Source organism: Tupaia chinensis, unplaced genomic scaffold (assembly GCF_000334495.1).
Source record: "Tupaia chinensis unplaced genomic scaffold, TupChi_1.0 Scaffold000225_1, whole genome shotgun sequence".
Classification (NCBI taxonomy): domain Eukaryota; kingdom Metazoa; phylum Chordata; class Mammalia; order Scandentia; family Tupaiidae; genus Tupaia; species Tupaia belangeri.
The window spans coordinates 384,389-403,562 of NW_006159700.1; the positions used below are offsets into that span (position 1 = coordinate 384,389).

Genomic DNA, 19,174 nt, shown 5'->3' on the forward strand with positions numbered 1-19,174 from the left:
AGATTGGACAGTGTGGAAAAAAGCAAAGATAATTTGGCTTGGCTGCTGTTAGTGTAAATCATTATGGCCTTAGAGTTTTTGACCATGACCTGAAATTCTACATGTTTTTCTAATCAATTAAACTTAGCATTCTTTTTTTTTTTTTTTTTTTTTTTTTTGGGGGGTTTTTGCTATGGGGCGCGGGCCCTTGTCTTGCTAGAAGGACAGAGAGCCAGAAAGCGAGAAATCACCCCACAGAGGGGGATGACCATGCTGAAATCCCTTCTCCTCCATTCTCCTCTCGGGATCTTGGGCATGCATACACACGTGCCCAGCGTGAGTTTAAGCCACCAGGTCTGGGACTCGAACTGTGGTCAGCTACATGGGAGTTCAGTGAAATAGCCATTACGCTAACTGCTGGTCCCTAAACTTAACATTCTTAGATACAAAAAATAGTAAATAGTGATCTTATCATCAGAATTCATTGGTCTAACAGAAACACAGAAATGGTGGCTCTCTCGTAAGCTAGTCACATTTCCCTTTCTCCAACCTACATGATTTCCAAGCCATTTTAGTAAATCCTTGAAGCATCTTCTACTCACTAAAAAGAAGGTAAAATACTTGTTATAGATTACCAATTTTCAGTTATTGTGAGATTTGAAAGCATGTTTTTCTTCCACTTTACTCTTACATTTATTTAGTATATGTAAGTCCATATAAGACGGAGGGTTCACCGTAGTGAAAAAGACCAATATAATCCATTCTTCCATGAAGCTTATATCCCAGGAAAACTACACCTTACTTTCACCTCGAGGAATTTATGTCCTCTTTTTGAGATGAGATTTAAAATGCTAAATGTCTATACTTTTTTTTCTTAGCTATTCCCTGAAAGACTTTATTTGAAGTAACAAGAACCAAGAATTTCCAAAAGGGAAACAAATCTTGACAGGAGGCCGTGAGAGAACAATGCTAGAGAAGAAAAGATGTCGGCAGGAGAAAATCTGCTGGACTAAATTCAGATCAGTCAGACTGGAAAGAAAGGGGGGAAAATGTGCCAATTGGGCAAGGAGGATCTTATGAAATATTCCAAGCAATTTTTCCACTTAGTGCTATGGCCTATGTAAGGAAATTTTTCACTGAAACATTGATTCTAGTCAATGTAATTCAACCCATTTTTCTCCTTCCATCTTTACTCTCATTTCATCGTTTTGTTATGACAGTAAATGGATTTCTGAGTCACTTTTTTTAAAGATAAATATAGTATATATTCCTGAATTTCTTTGGGTTAATTTGGAGGTTCTGCAATGCTTGGTACCTTTCCTAATTTACTATTTAAGTATGCAGATGAGGGGCCAGCAGATGGTGTAGCAGTTATGCCCTTGGACCCCCACATGGCTGACACGTTTCTAGTCCCGGACCTGGTGGCTTCAAAATCATGTGGAACATGTGTATGTGTGTCCAAGATTCCAGGAGCAGAATAGAGGAAAAAGGATTGCAGCATGGCCTACCTTGGGTGGGTGGGGGGTGATTTCTCACTTTCTCTCTCTTGCTCTCTCGCCTCTCTCTCTCTCTCTTTTGCAAGTGCATGCACCATAAGGCAAAAACCTATTTTAAAAAATTAAAATTTAAAAAAATAAACAGATGAGCGAACATAGTTTTCTCTCTGTTCTTCTGCTATTGACAGATAAAATTTTAGGAGTATTTCAAGAAGACAGCCCCTACAGTCTAATACAATAAACAGTCAAAATCTAAATTGGTTTGAAGGCAAAAAGAACCACCTTCCCTTTCCTATTTTATTTAATACAAAGGGTTAAGACAAGTGTGACCTACAAAGTCACTTCTCCACATCCACTCTGAAAAGGACCAAAAGCTCTGTACACATGTAGGCAGCTCCTGATCTCATATTTTCAAATGCCAGGAGTCAGATGAGGAGGCGACGTTGTGTTCCAGTAGCTGTCATCACATGACTACATCACGGCTGAGGTAGGAACACCACTCCTCAATGAATTAAGCATTTAGAGATGGTTTCCATCTGTCATAGCTATGTGTTTCTAAATAGGTAAATGTAAAAATAACCAAGTGTTCCTGAAGCAATTCTCTTAGCAAAAACAAATATATTTTTTAATGCATTAGCACATTTTGTGCCAACAGTTCGAATGCCAATCTAGGTAACTCTGTTATGGATAGTCTAAAGACTACACTCAGAAGCACCTGTACATAGACAAATCTTCTCTCAGTCAACAAATCAGTCAAGCCATGATTCCCAGGAAGTTGAGTCTGGTGCCTCGATGACTACTTACGAGTACATAATCCTAGGCTCTAGGCTCTAGCCCAGATTTACTGTGACCCAGGAATCCACTTATGAATCTGTAAATTTAAGATTTCTCCAGATGATTCAAACAGTAGCTTATGGTATAGAGGAAAGAGTTTGAGTAGTAGCTTAACTCATCTGGGAGAAGGTCCTTGTCTCACATTTTACTAAAGCTCTAATTGTATATAATGTCTTTGTTCTGTAAAATGTCTGTTGTAAAGATTAAATAAATCAATGCAGGTTAAGAGTCCAGCATGTAGGAAGCTACTTCTTACTGTATGCCCAACTCTAAGACCTACAGAAATAAAATGCATGGTCCATGGCTGCAGGATGCATATAACCTACAGTATTTTAAAAAACAACATAAATATAAAAAAGATTTTAAAATATGAGTTTATATTCTTAAGCAGTAACATGGTTGTATATATCCACTCGAAAAAATTACACAGTAGTCTAAACAATAAAGTATACTGTAGAATACAAGATTATAATAAGAAGAACATAGGAAAAATCATATAAAGTTTGTTTAAAACAAACTAGTTTAGGTGATCTAATTCTCATTCATTCACTAAGTATTTGCTTAGGTTATAGAAAATTATTTGAACGATGAGTGATAATCGACTTGTATTTATTATTTTATCATTTAAAATGAGAAGTAGAAAAAGAGCAGTGAATTCTTGCTCTCTCGCCTCTCTCTCTCTCTCTTTTGCAAGTGCATGCACCATAAGGCAAAAACCTATTTTAAAAAATTAAAATTTAAAAAAATAAACAGATGAGCGAACATAGTTTTCTCTCTGTTCTTCTGCTATTGACAGATAAAATTTTAGGAGTATTTCAAGAAGACAGCCCCTACAGTCTAATACAATAAACAGTCAAAATCTAAATTGGTTTGAAGGCAAAAAGAACCACCTTCCCTTTCCTATTTTATTTAATACAAAGGGTTAAGACAAGTGTGACCTACAAAGTCACTTCTCCACATCCACTCTGAAAAGGACCAAAAGCTCTGTACACATGTAGGCAGCTCCTGATCTCATATTTTCAAATGCCAGGAGTCAGATGAGGAGGCGACGTTGTGTTCCAGTAGCTGTCATCACATGACTACATCACGGCTGAGGTAGGAACACCACTCCTCAATGAATTAAGCATTTAGAGATGGTTTCCATCTGTCATAGCTATGTGTTTCTAAATAGGTAAATGTAAAAATAACCAAGTGTTCCTGAAGCAATTCTCTTAGCAAAAACAAATATATTTTTTAATGCATTAGCACATTTTGTGCCAACAGTTCGAATGCCAATCTAGGTAACTCTGTTATGGATAGTCTAAAGACTACACTCAGAAGCACCTGTACATAGACAAATCTTCTCTCAGTCAACAAATCAGTCAAGCCATGATTCCCAGGAAGTTGAGTCTGGTGCCTCGATGACTACTTACGAGTACATAATCCTAGGCTCTAGGCTCTAGCCCAGATTTACTGTGACCCAGGAATCCACTTATGAATCTGTAAATTTAAGATTTCTCCAGATGATTCAAACAGTAGCTTATGGTATAGAGGAAAGAGTTTGAGTAGTAGCTTAACTCATCTGGGAGAAGGTCCTTGTCTCACATTTTACTAAAGCTCTAATTGTATATAATGTCTTTGTTCTGTAAAATGTCTGTTGTAAAGATTAAATAAATCAATGCAGGTTAAGAGTCCAGCATGTAGGAAGCTACTTCTTACTGTATGCCCAACTCTAAGACCTACAGAAATAAAATGCATGGTCCATGGCTGCAGGATGCATATAACCTACAGTATTTTAAAAAACAACATAAATATAAAAAAGATTTTAAAATATGAGTTTATATTCTTAAGCAGTAACATGGTTGTATATATCCACTCGAAAAAATTACACAGTAGTCTAAACAATAAAGTATACTGTAGAATACAAGATTATAATAAGAAGAACATAGGAAAAATCATATAAAGTTTGTTTAAAACAAACTAGTTTAGGTGATCTAATTCTCATTCATTCACTAAGTATTTGCTTAGGTTATAGAAAATTATTTGAACGATGAGTGATAATCGACTTGTATTTATTATTTTATCATTTAAAATGAGAAGTAGAAAAAGAGCAGTGAATATCTGGGAAAAAAGTTCATGACATATGCTTATCAGGGCCCAAGACACCCCTAAAATTTTATACAAAGACTTGTTGATGTGAGTATTGGTGTTTCTGGGGACAGAGCTATGGCTTTCATTTGATTCTTAAAGAATTCAAAATCTGAAGGACCACTGAAGATTTCCCCTTAGCACATTTTATGTGCACCCTTGTTTAGACTGAAGAAATTTAACTACTGATTGCATTTCAAATAATTTACTTGTTTGCATTCTCTTAGCCATCTGCTGAGTCATTTTCCTCACACATTAACTGTTCAAATATTTCAAAAAATGAAGTAGCAGTTAAGAGTGCATTTAAAGAAACTATAGCAGAGCTTCATGGCTACCTTAGCCCATTCAAGTTCTGCGAGCATCTGCATGGACGTTTATGGACGTGTTTTGAAAGTTCCAGAGCACAGATGAATTGAGGATCATTTTCTGACTTTTCGCCTTACATTTTTTAGCCATTGCTCAGTCTTTTGAATTATTTTCTATTAGTTCTGTGTTCATTTTCATCTCAGGTAGAAAAGCAAAGAAACTTCCCAGGAAAGATCCAATTCAGTTTTACCGACTGCATTTTGCCAACCTAGCATTTCTTCCATTTGTGTTTTATTTATAATGTGGTAACAAGACTATTGACGGTTATGTATTTTTATTTCTTTTCTCCTTCAGGTGTGTATGCAACATTGACTGTTCTCAAACCAACTTCAATCCCCTCTGTGCTTCTGATGGGAAATCTTATGATAATGCGTGTCAAATCAAAGAAGCGTCATGTCAGAAACAGGAGAAAATTGAAGTCATGTCTTTGGGTCGATGTCAAGGTAATGTTCATACCAAAATTCATTTCAAAGAATGTTTTTAGTCTTTGTGCAGAAATGAAAAGTGAAGATAACTCCTTATTAAGCAGCTATTTCATTTCCGAAAGACGGTTCTGATACACGATGAATAATAGAGTCTGATGTAACATTTGTGTTGATTATAGGAGTTTGAGAGCCCATCAGTAACAGTCTGTATCCTTTTCTACATAATGGGACTGCATCAGCACAGGGCCATAAACACAGAAGCCAATATTTAGAAGATAGCAGACATTCTCCTTGCAAAGGGGAAAAGAAAACTAAAAGCATTTTTTAACAAAGAATCTAAGAATTTATTAGACGACCTCAATATTAAATGAAAATATCTCCATTTTTATATATTGATTTGTAGAAATAGCTCAAGTGCACTTTTGAAAGTAGGATATCCTAGAAGGTTCTACCTTGGTTTTTGTTCAAAACAAACATTGGCTGGGTTTTTAAATTATTTTTCTAACCCAACTTATCTGAGTTATAATTACGAACCTTCTTCTTGTCTCAAACTTTAAAAGTATGCCAGCATTCTATTATTCAATCTCAAACAAAGATTGACATTGTAAATCTGTCTTTGTATGAAAGTTGATTAGAATAGTAGTTGTAAAAATGTCTTAATTGCAATGAGACTGTAGAAAAAATAACATAAATTTGACATAAGATATTTAGGAAAGAGCTCATCAATTTTTACTATTATTTTTTAACACAGATAACACAACTACAACTACTAAATCTGAAGATGGGCATTATGCAAGAACAGATTATGCAGGTACATAATATTTTCTACCATAAAATGTGAACAGTTCTATGAGTCTTGAGGAATAATTGTTTACCATTCATCCTAAATTGAACCTTGCAAGACTTCTGACATGTCTTGGTCTTTCCTTGCTTAGTTCAAGCTTTCAGTGGACAAGAGTAAATTTTTGTAGAAGCAAATAAGGCATACTTCTTTTTTTTTTTTTTTGCCACAGTTAAAGCAATTGTCAAAGATGTCAGTAAGATATAATTAACTTGTTTTGACAGTGCAAATGGTACAAATGACAAAACATTTATCAAATTAATGGGCATCAAGGGAAATTAATGCATTTTTGGCAGTATATTGTAATAAATGCAAATGTTCTTGTTTGAATTTTCATAACAGTCAATAATAAAAAGTTTGCTACTCTTTCAAAAGCTAGGAAAAAATGACAGCTACAAATACTAATACAGGCTATGCTGACTTTGATGCAGAGCTTTAAAAGTATGTATAATCTATTTTTAAAATAATACATTCATTTACTTTACTTACAAATTAAAATATGCATAATTATCATGCATTTTATATAAAATATAAATCTTATTTAGCAATTATAGAATTTTATTTAGAGGAATAACTCTACCTAATATAATTTCCTCGGAATAAGAAATAATTTTAGGGAACCAGCAGTTAGCGTAATGGCTATGTCACTGGATTCCCATGTAGTCAACCGTGGTTCACATCCCGGACCCGGTGGCTTAGAACTCCACCAGGCGTGTGTGCGTGCCCAAGATCCTGAGAGGAGAATGGAGGAGAAGGGATTGCGGCATGACCATCCCCCCTGGGGGGTGATTTCTCGCTTTCTGTCTCTATGTCTCTCTCTGTCTGTCTGGCAAGTGCACACGCCCTATAGCGAAAACCTCTCAAAACAAAATTTATAAAAAAAAGAAATAATTTTATGGGTAGGTATAAGAACTTTACCAAATTCTTAAATTTTATTGAAATTTGGGATAAAAAAAATACAAGGTTCATAATGATATATACATTTTTTAAACAGAACTTTCCATTTAGATATTAAGTTATTTGCAACTAGATTTATGGCTAATATCAATAAAAATAATTGCTTTTATCTTTCAAGATATGTACTACCATTCATTCTTTCTTCCTGATATTTCATTTCCTTTAACAATATTTCTTAGATTATATTTATATATAGAAATCTCTGAAATTTAAAAAAAACATTCAATCAGTTTTTTGTTGTTTTTAAAGATATTTTGCTACATGGTATGTACACTTGCTAGAGAGAGAGAGACTGAGAGTGGGAAAGTGAGAAAGCAGCCCTAAGTGAGGAAGGAGGGCCTTGACTCTATTCCTTCTTCTCCAATCTCTTCTTGGGATTTTTGGCATGTGCATGTACCCAGAGTATTTTTCAGGCCACCAGGTCTGGGACTTAGACTGTGGATTTGGGGTCAGCTATGTGGGATCCCAGTGCCTTACCCACCATGCCACCTCCTGGCCCTCAATGAGATGTTTTCCTTATTGATATCTTAAATCAGATTTTGGAAATAATACAAGTACCCTTTCTTTATTTTTCTATATTTTATCTACATGTCTTCCAAATGTAGGAACAACTTTGCATGTGCTGGATGCATGGAATTAGACAATGATACATAGAAAAATATTAATTCTACTAATGTTGTTCATTCAGGAGGTATATTAATAGATGGACCTTAACAAATAGGCAAGTGGTAAACAAGTTTGGGAATACCCCATAGAAACACATGGATTTTTAACCACAACTCTTCATAGCTTTTTGAGTTCTTATGTCCATTGTGAAACCTTTAAAAGATACACATTTTTATTTATTTATTTACTTTCACTTATGGTTGTGGAAGATTTCTAAGATTTGTGAAATACACACAAATTTAGGGTATGTGGTAGAAGGAACCTTCCTGGACTCATCATTTAAACCAGTAAGAGCAACTCATATGCAACCCAGCCACATCTCCACCCCGTCTTTTCCCCAAGTTCCATAATATGTGGAAGTAAACTCCCAAATTTGCACCACTTTATTCACAAATATTTCAGGATACATCCAAAGGATTGCACTTTTTTAATAAAATCACAATAGCGTACTCATTCCTAAAATAATGATGAATAATTTCTAATAATACATAGTTTTTAGCAAAAGTATTTGATGAGGAACAGATGGTTATGCGTGTATGTGTGTGACATATTTTGTAGTACTTGTGTTCCCAAGAACACAGTTTGAGCTATGTTGCTCCACAAAAATATGATTAAAAGCAGTAAAAGACAATAATGGAAAATCAAGGCCTGAAGCTAAAATACATATTTTAAATTTTAAATGAAATCACATTTAAATTTTATATTTTCATTACAAACAATATTGTGATGGTATTATAAGTCACTACTGCTAATTGTACTTAAAATACATTTACACTTGTTTTGCAAAATATTTCATCTGGAAAAATCTTCAAAAATATCTTTTTTATTGAACCATCTATCAATGGTCCATCAATCTAAAAAAACAAAAGCAAACTAAATCAAAGTATATATTTTTAAAAAAGGAGCTTATTTGAGCATAAGTATGAGGAGTGCATCAAGCATGCAGTGCCAGAGGACATACTCAGGTTGTCCTGAACATGTTACAGTGAGGTCTTAGAATCCTCAAGCAGTTTTGAAGGTAAAAATCCCAAGTGGGAGGGGAAGAGTCATTTTAAGATGATTATCCTTGGCTGCCAGGATCAATAACAAGGGTGGAATCATTCCAAGGTTGGGCAACCAGTACCTGGGAAGGTGTTTTTGCATCCCTTGTGCCAGGTTGCAGTGGTCTTTGTGCAATGTCATTCTGGCAGAGTGTTTTAAAATAGCAGTTCTTGGGTGGGCTCAATCCCTGGTGGTTGGATCAGCTAGGTTCCACATGGCCAACCACATGGTTTGAGTCCTGGATCTACAATTTTACAGACACTCCAGATATATGTGTGTGCATGTGCTCCAAATCCTCAAGGGTAGGGAGAGATAGAGGCAAGAAGATTGAAAAATGACCATCCTCATGGGGATCGGGGGGAGTGTGATTCCTCTTCTCCTTTCTCTCTCTCTCTCTCTCTCGCCCTCATAAGCACACATGCCCTCTAGTAATAATAGTAATAATTTTGTTATCAAGCACACTAGCATGCAAAAACACGACCTCTGTAGCCTTCTCCAATTCACTTTAGACAGGCTTGACTCAAATGGATCCATTTGATTCTAACAACTTACACGAAAGTCATAGGAAAAAAATCTCAACTTTTCCTGAGAATTTTGTCCCTAAAACAACTATTTAAATGGTTAAATATCAACATGTGCATGTACATTTATAAAATTGTACCAATAAATACAATAGAATGTACTATTCTCTCAACAACATTCATATTCTACATTTTAAGTTTGTTCATTTTCAGAGAATAGAGATTAAATTTTTATTTTAAAAACTCATCTTTAGGTTTGGTTTCAAGTAGATTAATCTCTGATGTTCAGGGTCACTTTTTATTCTTTTATCTTTTGGAGAGGTTTTTGCCACTCGACAGAGAGACAGAGAGGGAGAGACAGAAAGTGAGAAATCACCCCCCTCCCCCAGGTGGGATGGTCATGTCACAATCCTTTCTCCTCCATTCTCCTCTTGGGATCTTGGGTACACACACCCACGTGCCCGGCATGAGTTTAAGCCACCGGGTCCAGGACTCAAACCGTAGTCGACTGCATGGGAATCCAACGACACAGCCATTATGCTATCTGCTGGTCCTCAGGGTCACTTTTTAAATTGACATGGTTTCTTATTTCTTATTTATTACACATGAGAAAGAAATGGAATCTGATTTTAAAAACATGCAAATGAAAGTGAAGCAGTAACTTAGTGTGGATTTTATAGTTTAACATCAAGATTTATCTACAAAAAAGAAACCACTTTTAAAATCAATGTACAGTTTGAAAATACTCATTTGATGAAATCCAGATTTAAGACAGGAACAAAGATAATGCTATTTAAAGCTTGCCATTTTTAATTAAGCATTAATTTCATACTTTAAAATTACCCAGGAAATTAAGGTAAATATCTTTATCTTCATGGATGGTTTTATTAAAATATATACCCTTCTTTAATAATTATCTAAATAACAGTTATGTTCCTCAACATTTCCAAGCTCCCAATAATTTTGAATTTTTCTGAATTTTGTGGCACAAACTATGGAAAAAATAAAGAAACCAAATGGAGAGTCAGTCTGTCATTGTCCTCTTAATTTCTATTTCATATGCTGAAAACTTCCAAAAAGGGAACACAGGAACTGAGTGACTCAGATTCCTAGAAGTTCGCAATGTGTTCACAGCTAATTTAATGTCACAGCCACTTCCTTTGTCAGACAATCATGGCATAGACTCTCACGAGAGAGAAGTAATGATCTTAACACACTCTCAGTTTTTCCTTATGTGTCATTAATGCTAGAGGTTAAACACCCTTAGCGATTGCCCCTCTTTTCTTCTTTGTGCCTACTTTAAGAAATATTAGTACAAAAACTCATGTTTCTGATTACGAAAATGCAGATCTTCTTCAGGAAATCCTAAACTCTAAAATAAATGCATGGTGTCTAATTTTAAAAATTTGATGACTTCTTATTTGCATTTAATTGTGGAATATCTCTGTAGCATACAATATGGTTTCCCAAAGTATGCATGCAGCACATTACCACCAAGTCAAGAATATTACCATATACATAATTTTCAACAGAGAAATTTACATTCTTGTGTCTATTAAATATTTCTTCTCTGAGCCCCTCCCACCCACTCTCTACTGTCTTCTGTCTTTTCACATAGTCTCTGGTATCTACACTTGTTCTCCCTACTGGTGTAGCTTTTGATCCTATTTTCAATATTATTTAAAAGACAGAATGCATCAGGAGCTGAATTACAAAAAAAAATAACAACGACACGCAGGCCCAGCTTGGTGATGCAGTTGGTAGTAAACTGAACTACAAGACTGGAAGCCACTGGCCAGCTACCATTTTATATCCAAGGTCAGCCTGAAATACAATATGCACATTGGGTGTGTGCAGGTGTACTCAAGATCCTGAGCAGCTGGAGGGCTGGGAAAGCGGCACCGTCAAATGGCAAGCTCTGTCAAGGGTGGCTTCTCTCTCTCATGCATGTGTACATGCTCTTTACCATGGATAAAATGTTTTAAATCTAAAAATAATAACAAAGGAAAATTAAGGGAGTGATGCCTCCAACAAAACTAATCAGTGTAGTAGATTAGAATGTGGCTACCTGCAGAGATATGTATTCCATGATCCTCACAGGCACACACATGTAGACAGCTCTAGAAAAGCAAAGAACCTGCCATATCATCCCTGCCAGTATTGCTTTCTGGTGGTATCTGATATGGGTCCTTGTTCTGCCCTCTTTCCTTTAAGGAGATCCAGGCCATTACTGAGTCTTGCATCAAGGACTTTAGATCTCTGTTCCAAGGCTAAAAGACTGGATCTCTGTCAGATAAGCTAACAGAGACATTTAATGTTATTCTGCCTCCATCAGTATAAAACTTGGGCTTAGATATAGTCTGTTTCTTCACTTGTAGAAAGATTCACAGAACACAAATTTTATAAAACCATAAAGCTAGGGCTCTGAGGGCTTTCCACTGTTTCAAATTGTTAATATTAAACTTTCCTTCTGAAAGTTTTAATATAGCAATTGTTTTACACCTCTTGAAATTTGCAACATTTTATTTAAAATCAAAATCCTATGGGTCAATAGGTGGCATGGTGATTAAAGGCACTGGACTCCCACATGGCTGACCACGGTTCGAGTCCCAGACCTGGCAATTTGCTTTCTCAGTTTCCTTCTCTCTTTCTGTCTTGCTCTGTCCCTCTCTGGTCAAATTTACATAAATAAATGAAATTCAACTATTTTGTTTTCTTCACCTGGTATATATATTGTCTGACTGTGTTGCTTTTCTGTCTTAAAATATGGTCATGTTTCAGAAAAAGTGGTTATATATTTTACCAGTACATGTATACTTAACTTTATAAGTTCTTAGATGTTAAAAAAAAAGGCTTAAGTTAAGCTATTGTTTTTTATTGTGCAGAAGATAAAATGTATTTTATTTTATGACATTGTGTACTAGTTCCTGAAAAGAACTTGCAGTGTTTTATAATTAAAATACGTTCAAAAAGATTGTTGAAACAGAAATTAAAGACATAAAAGCAAAACTGTTAGGGAAAATAAATATATCAGCAACATAGACTATTACAGTTACTGCATTTAGCCCTAAGCTTCCTTCCAACCAATATAAAAACAAAAATTATGGTTGAATTAGTTCATTCAAAAAATATTTACAATATTTGCTACGTGCAAGTCATGTCCTGGGCTTCATAAAGGTGAACAAATAAACCTAAGTCTTTGTAAATGAAGTTTAATTTTTTATTGTCTGATTAAAATAAATAAAAAAATAAATTCATGACTAAAGTCGAAGTTTCTCTGTACTAAACTGTAAAGGAAATATTTAGCATAGATTTTTTTTTTTTTGAGAGATTTTCGCTATAGGGTGCATGCATTCACCAGACAGACAGAGAGAGACATAGAGACAGAAAGCGAGAAATCACCCCCCAGGGCGGATGGTCACACCGCAATCCCTTCTCCTCCATTCTCCTCTCGGGATCTTGGGCACGCACGCACACCTGCCTGGCGTGAGTTTTAAGCCACCAGGTCCAGGACACGAACCGCGGTCGACTACGTGGGAGTCCAGCAACATAGCCATTACGCTAACTGCTGGTTCCCTAGCATAGATTTTTTTACAAGGCATCATTGAAAAACAAAGAATGGATAAGATTTTAAAGTGATTTTTATAAAATATGTCAAGAGGTTCTTCATATGGCTGCGAATTTTTAAAGTCAATTTTTGGTAACAGGCTAGGCATAGCATTTAAATATGTATAGTGTTTCTATTGCAGACTAAAGTAATGAATATCATTTCTGTGTATTTCCAAACTAGAAAAAGAACTAAGTAACACAGAATACTGAAAAAAAAAAAAAAAAAGACTGGAAGTGAGAGTATTTCAGCTTATTTTCCTCATATATCTACTAATTAAAAAGGAACTGGACAGGGATCAGCAAGTGGCATATTAGTTAGGGTGTTGTACTCCCACATGGCTAACTATAGTTCAAGTCCTAGACCTGGCAGCTTGAAACTCATACCAGGCGTGTGTGTGTGCATGCCCAAAATCACAAGAGGAGAATGGAGGAGAAGGGATTGTGATGTGGACATCACTCATGGGGATGATTTCTCACTTTCTGTCTCTCTGTCTCTCTCTGTTTCTTTGGTGAGCACATGTGCCCAACACCAAAAATCCCTCTCACACATTTTTTTTAAAAAAAGGAACTGAATAATGGAAAAGTCAGAAAGCCTATGTAAAGATAAAGAATATTCTAGATTATAGTATATATGTGGGGAAATGTTTTCCCCTATTTTTAGTGACTGTTAATGAGAAAGTCCTAGGTTGTCTGCATCTCTGGAGGGAGGCAGAATCTAGCTCTAAGTCCAGCTATGTAAACATGCATAGGGTCTACGTGTCTACTTGAGTTGTACCGCAACAGTTTCTCGTTTCTTATAACATTTAAGAAGGATTGACTTCTACATTTTTTAAAAAGAAATCCATTAAGCAATGATTATCCTTAAGCAGTAATTTAGATATTAAGCTCAAGTCTGAAATATGGAAGAAAGAAGACAGAAATATACAGTTAAACCAAATTCTATCCATTCCATTCCTACCCTGTTAAACGATTTTCCACACTAAGTGGAAACTGACATCTTGGAAGGATATCAAGATAGCGTAAATGAATCATAATAACTTGTTCTCTGTAGAAGCCATTTCAATTTACAAAATCTTTTCTCATATATTGTCTCCTTCAGTCTTCACAACAGAAATGTGAGGGAGATATTACATGCGTTTGACAGGTGAAAAATGGAAGTTCAAGGAGACTAAGTAACACGAGTACATGTGAGAACTAAGGTTCAAGCCATTCCATTGCTAATTCCAGAAGCCATTGTGTGAATGGTGGGGGATGAGGGGAGAAGTGTCACTATCTAAAATTGTTTAGGGACTTTGGAACAGACTTTACGCCCTGAAGATTAACCCTTTGGGCATTTCAGAACCCAAAATATTTTACCATGATATTCAAGTTGCTGTAAGATGCTCCAAACATTTATTCTTCTCTTTTAACTTATGTCTATGAATTCTAAGCATCCTGTAAGTGCTATATCATTGACTTCAAAATTCTCCTGTTCCACTTCCTATTTCCCAGTGTAAACAAGAGAAATGAAATGGAACAGTTGTTGCTACAAAGAAAAAAAATGCCAACTCCTTTGTGTTAAATTGTAGTTTTTTTGTTTGTTTGTTTTGTTTGTTTGTTTGTTTTGTTTTTGGAGAGGTTTTTTGCTATAGGTTGTGTGTGCTCGCCAGAAAGAGAGAGAGAGACAGAGAGACAGAAAGCAAGAAATCACTCCCCGGAGGGATGGCCACACCACAATCCCTCCGCCTCCATTATCCTCTCGGGATCTTGGGCACACACGCACATGCGCCCGGCATGAGTTTAAGTCACCGGGTCCAGGACTCGAACCATGGTCAGCTACATACCAGTTCTGTGACATAGCCTGTTACTTTGTAGTTTTACAAAGATCCATTCACATTACCTCATTTATACTAACATCAGTCCAATAAAACAGGGTTATAAATACCAGAGGAAATAAAATTGAGTCTCAAAGAAGCTAAGGGGCTTACCTGGAAGCTAGACAGAGAATTTTAACACTGATCAATACCTGTGTAAAGAGGGCGTTTGCTTGCTGTACCTATTTGGTTCAGTTGTTATACACACACACACACACACACATACACACACACACACACACGAATATCAAGAGGTTTTGTATGATATTTATAGCATGAATTAATTCAGTCATGTGGCGAAAAAAATCTACATTTAAAATGGAAGCTTGCTCCATTTCCTCATGAACACATGGAGCACTTCACCAGAAAACACTTTATGTCTGGGCCAATAATTTGATCTGTAGGAAATAAATAAATAGCAGCAAATGCAGGCAGCAGCTTGTAGCACAAATATTGGTATCAACAGTGAAATAAATAAAAATGTTTGCCCCGGCTATTACAGTGCCACCAGACTACCCTGGAATATTTAAGCCCAAGAAATGAATTAAGATGTCAAGATTTCCTCAAGATTTCTGAGCGAAAGTGTCTCAATTCAAGTATTTTTCCCCCTCTGGGATTTACATTAGAGTGCTGCAAAATTCATAAAGCTTTCTATGAACTCTAACTCACAATTTTTCCTGCTCTCTTGAACTTCTGTGCTTTCATTGTTTTCCCCATAAAATCATGTAGTCAGTCATCTGTAATATTATGTTATGTTCGTGGTTATAGATAAACACAGAAATGGTATTTGCAATACAGATGAAGGTTTTCTACTGAAGAGTTGCCTTGGGCCCTAGCAGACTCTCTGAAAAACTTTGTGTTTATGCCCCAGTTCATAAATGCATCCTGCATCATTTATGTGTACTTCTTCCTATTTGAAAGGCTACTTTCTGAAACAAATTGTTCACCTTGAGGTGTTACTTATCTACCCTTCTCTTCCTTGAATGTGCGACAGACTGCTCGTTTAGTGGTTACTGATAAAATCGGACAGGACTGAGTTTTAACACTGGCCATGCTATGTTGGTTATTTAACCCTTAGCCAATGAGCTGACCCTTCAGAATCTTGGTTTCTTCATCTGTTCAATGGTGATAAGTTTACTTCCAAAGAACTGAATTTAAAAGAATCTTAAAAGGCATTAGCAAGCAACCAGTGAGCTAGCTACTGTTACTACTTTCATTTTGGTCTCACAATTGAACAAAATATACTTATTATAGGAAATATAACACATTGTATAGCACATGATGTGACCATATGATATGTGTTTAGAGTTTTATATGTATTCAATGTATTACCGTTTATGGACTCACATGATTACAAGGGAATTACAGGTTTTTTTCCTACCCATGTCATGTAAGACTTTGCAAGATCTTAGCTGATTTTTTTTTAATTCATCTGTAAATAAGTATTTATTAGGCACTTATTTATAAGTGTTCAGCACATCAATAGGTCTAAATTTTGTTTTTCTTTTTGAAGATTTTTCCCCACCTTAGGCACGTGAGCTCACTGGAGAGAGAGAAAGAGACAGTGAGAGGGAAAGTGAAAAATCAACTCCTATGGAGGATGCCCACATTGCAATCCCTTCTCCATTCTCCTCCCAGGATCTTGGGCATGCTCACACACATGCCTGAAGTGATTTTGAAGCCACCATGTCCAGGACTCAAACTACAGTTCGCCATCTGCTGGTCCCACCCAATATGTATAAATTTTCACATAACCAACTTTTCAGTATTTCTCCAATCAACTAAAATTTGTGTAGGGTGAATTTCGTTCACATAAATAATATGATTACAAGTTATTGCAACATGAGATTCAAATAGAAATTTAGTGGGAGGATGCAGTCATGACAGAACTGCAAGATGATGGTATCACTTACATTTCTTTTCAACCTAATCTTGAAAATTAGTCATTTATACCCCAGGGTGTCCGCTTAAAGGGCCCACATATTTATTATTTAAAATAAACCTATGCAGCAGCAGGTGATGTGGGGGTAAGATGCTGGATTCCCACATGGCTGACTGCAGTTTGAGTCCTGGACCTGTGGCTTGAAAATCATGCTAGATGCATTGCGTCTATGCCCAAAATCCTAGGAAGAGAATGGAGGAGAAGGGACTGCAGGTCCTATCCCATGGGGGGTGATTTCTCACTTTCCCTCTCTCTGTCTCTCTCTGGTGAATCAATGTGCCCAATACCAAAACTTAAAAAAAATAATAATATATAATAGAAACTTATGTAATGGGTGACCAAGGAAAAATAACAGGAGTATAATATATAGAAATTTATTTCTGTTTATGCAAAACATTGTTTTCACTCATAAATATTAATGTTCATATGTTTATAATTTACACACGAATGCACACACACACACATACACACCTTAAAGAGGTCAGAACAAAAGTTTTAAACAAAAACTTACCAGAAAGAAAAGATGGATCAGGGGTCCAGCAGATGATGTAATGGTTACGTCACTGGAATCCCAGTAGTTGACCACCATTTGTGGACCCAGTGGCTTAAAGCTTAGGCCAGGTACATGTACATGTGTGTCCAAGTTCCCGAGAGGAGACTAGAGAAGGGATTGTGGCGTGGCCATCCCCCAAGGGGATGATTTTTTTTCTTTCTGTCTGTCTCTCCAGTGAATGTCTGTGCCCTATAACAAAAATCTTTCTCAAAAAAGAAGAACAGATGGATTAGGGCCAGCATGTGACATTGATGGTTAAGGCACTGGATTCCCACATGGCCATGGCAACTGCATTTTGAGCCCCAGACCCAGCAGTTTTAAAACACAATGGGGACAGGTGGGAGGATGGTGGGCATGACCAAAATCCCAAGAGGAGAGCGAAGGGTGGACTGCAACATGGCCATCCTCCCTGAGGGATAATTTCTCACTATCACTCTGGCTCTCTCTAGGGAGGATATGTGCCCTATGGCAAAAATCTAAAAAAAAAAAGAAAGAAAAAAAAAAGTAAAAGGAAAGGGAAGAGAAGAGAATATGGATCTATATAGCGTAGGAGGTGAAGAGGAAGACGCTATATGAGCACAGACATCTATGTATTACTAGTGAAAGTGTCATAATTCTCTACCTTAGTTTACCTTTTTACCTTAAGCACGTCATCTCTATCTATAGGAAGACTAGTGTAAGAATGGGTAACTGAGAGAAGAGTAGAATACCGCCCAATATTTATATAATTCCAAGGCATAATCTTTTCTCAGAAATTAGTAATAGGATTCAAGTCATTTCAACAAAAAGCAAAAACAAAAGGGCACTTTTATTTGCTGTTTTTGTTTAATTAGTCTGACAAAACCCAAATAAATGAACTCACATTCTCAAGTACATTAAAAATTCAGTTCTCAGATTTTGACGATTTAAGACTATGTACAAACATAATCAACTAACAATATTTTATGTGTCTGCTGGGGACCAGCAGTGGTGTAATGGCTATGTCGCTGGACTCCCATGTAGTCGACCTGGACTTGGTGGCTTAAACTCATGCCAGGTGCATGTGTGTGCGTGCCCATGATCCCGAGAGGAGAATGGAGGAGAAAGGATTGCGGCATGACCATCCCCTCTGGGGGGTGATTTCTTGCTTTCTGTCTCTCTGTCTCTCTCTGTCTTTTTGGCGAGCGCATGCTCCCTATAGCAAAAACCTCTCCAAAAAAAAAAAAAAAGAAAGAAACAGAGACTGCATTTCCAGTTACTTGTTCCATGGGTGAAGCTTCTGCCCTCTTGTTTAGAAAACCCTTACACTTCCAGGACCAGCAGTTGGCATTATGGCTATGTTGCTGGACTCCCACATAGTCGACCACAGTTCGAGTCCCAGACCCGGTGGCTTAAACTCACGCCGGGTGCATGTGCATGCGTGCCCAGGATCCTGAGAGGAGAATAGAGGAGAACGGATTGCAGCGTGGCCATCCCCTCTGGGGGGTGATTTCTTGCTTTCTGTCTCTCTGTCTCTCTCGGTCTGGCGAGCGCACTCGCCCTATAGCAAAAAAAAAACGGACGCACCCGGCCCAAAAAAAAAAAAAAAAAAAAAAAAAGAAAAGAAAAAAAAATAAGAAAACCCTTACACTTTTCATTTGAACTCAAAGGTAATTCAAAAGAATCTAATTTACCAACCAAACTCCAAGCACAGCAATTGTGTGGAAATCAGTAGTAATATGGCTTGAGGGAATTGGTCTAGTGATCTAGAAATGGCAAGGATGCCCTCCTCTGAATCTTGAGGTATAAAAGATGGAAGGGATTTGCTACTGCTAAGGAATGCTAGTGCTTCAGCATGCAGGAAGAAGGATGAGAAATTCAGTGATGTCTCTGAGAGTAGAGGGCAATTTGCCTAACTATGAAGCACATTTCTGGGAGAGTTTTGAGATACCTGGAAGTTGGAGGCAGAGACAGTTTAATCAAAGGTGGGGAGCCAATAAGAATAG

The 19,174-nt window shown here is 36.6% G+C and overlaps 1 protein-coding gene across 1 annotated transcript in view; it reads left to right on the top strand.

The window, feature by feature from the left end:
* TMEFF2 (transmembrane protein with EGF like and two follistatin like domains 2) overlaps positions 1–19,174 on the top strand; it is a 301,414-nt gene that overhangs the window by 221,353 nt on the left and 60,887 nt on the right. Inside the window, 2 exon segments of the mRNA XM_027771550.1 lie at positions 5,097–5,245; positions 5,979–6,038. Coding sequence (XP_027627351.1) covers positions 5,097–5,245; positions 5,979–6,038 — 209 coding nt within the window.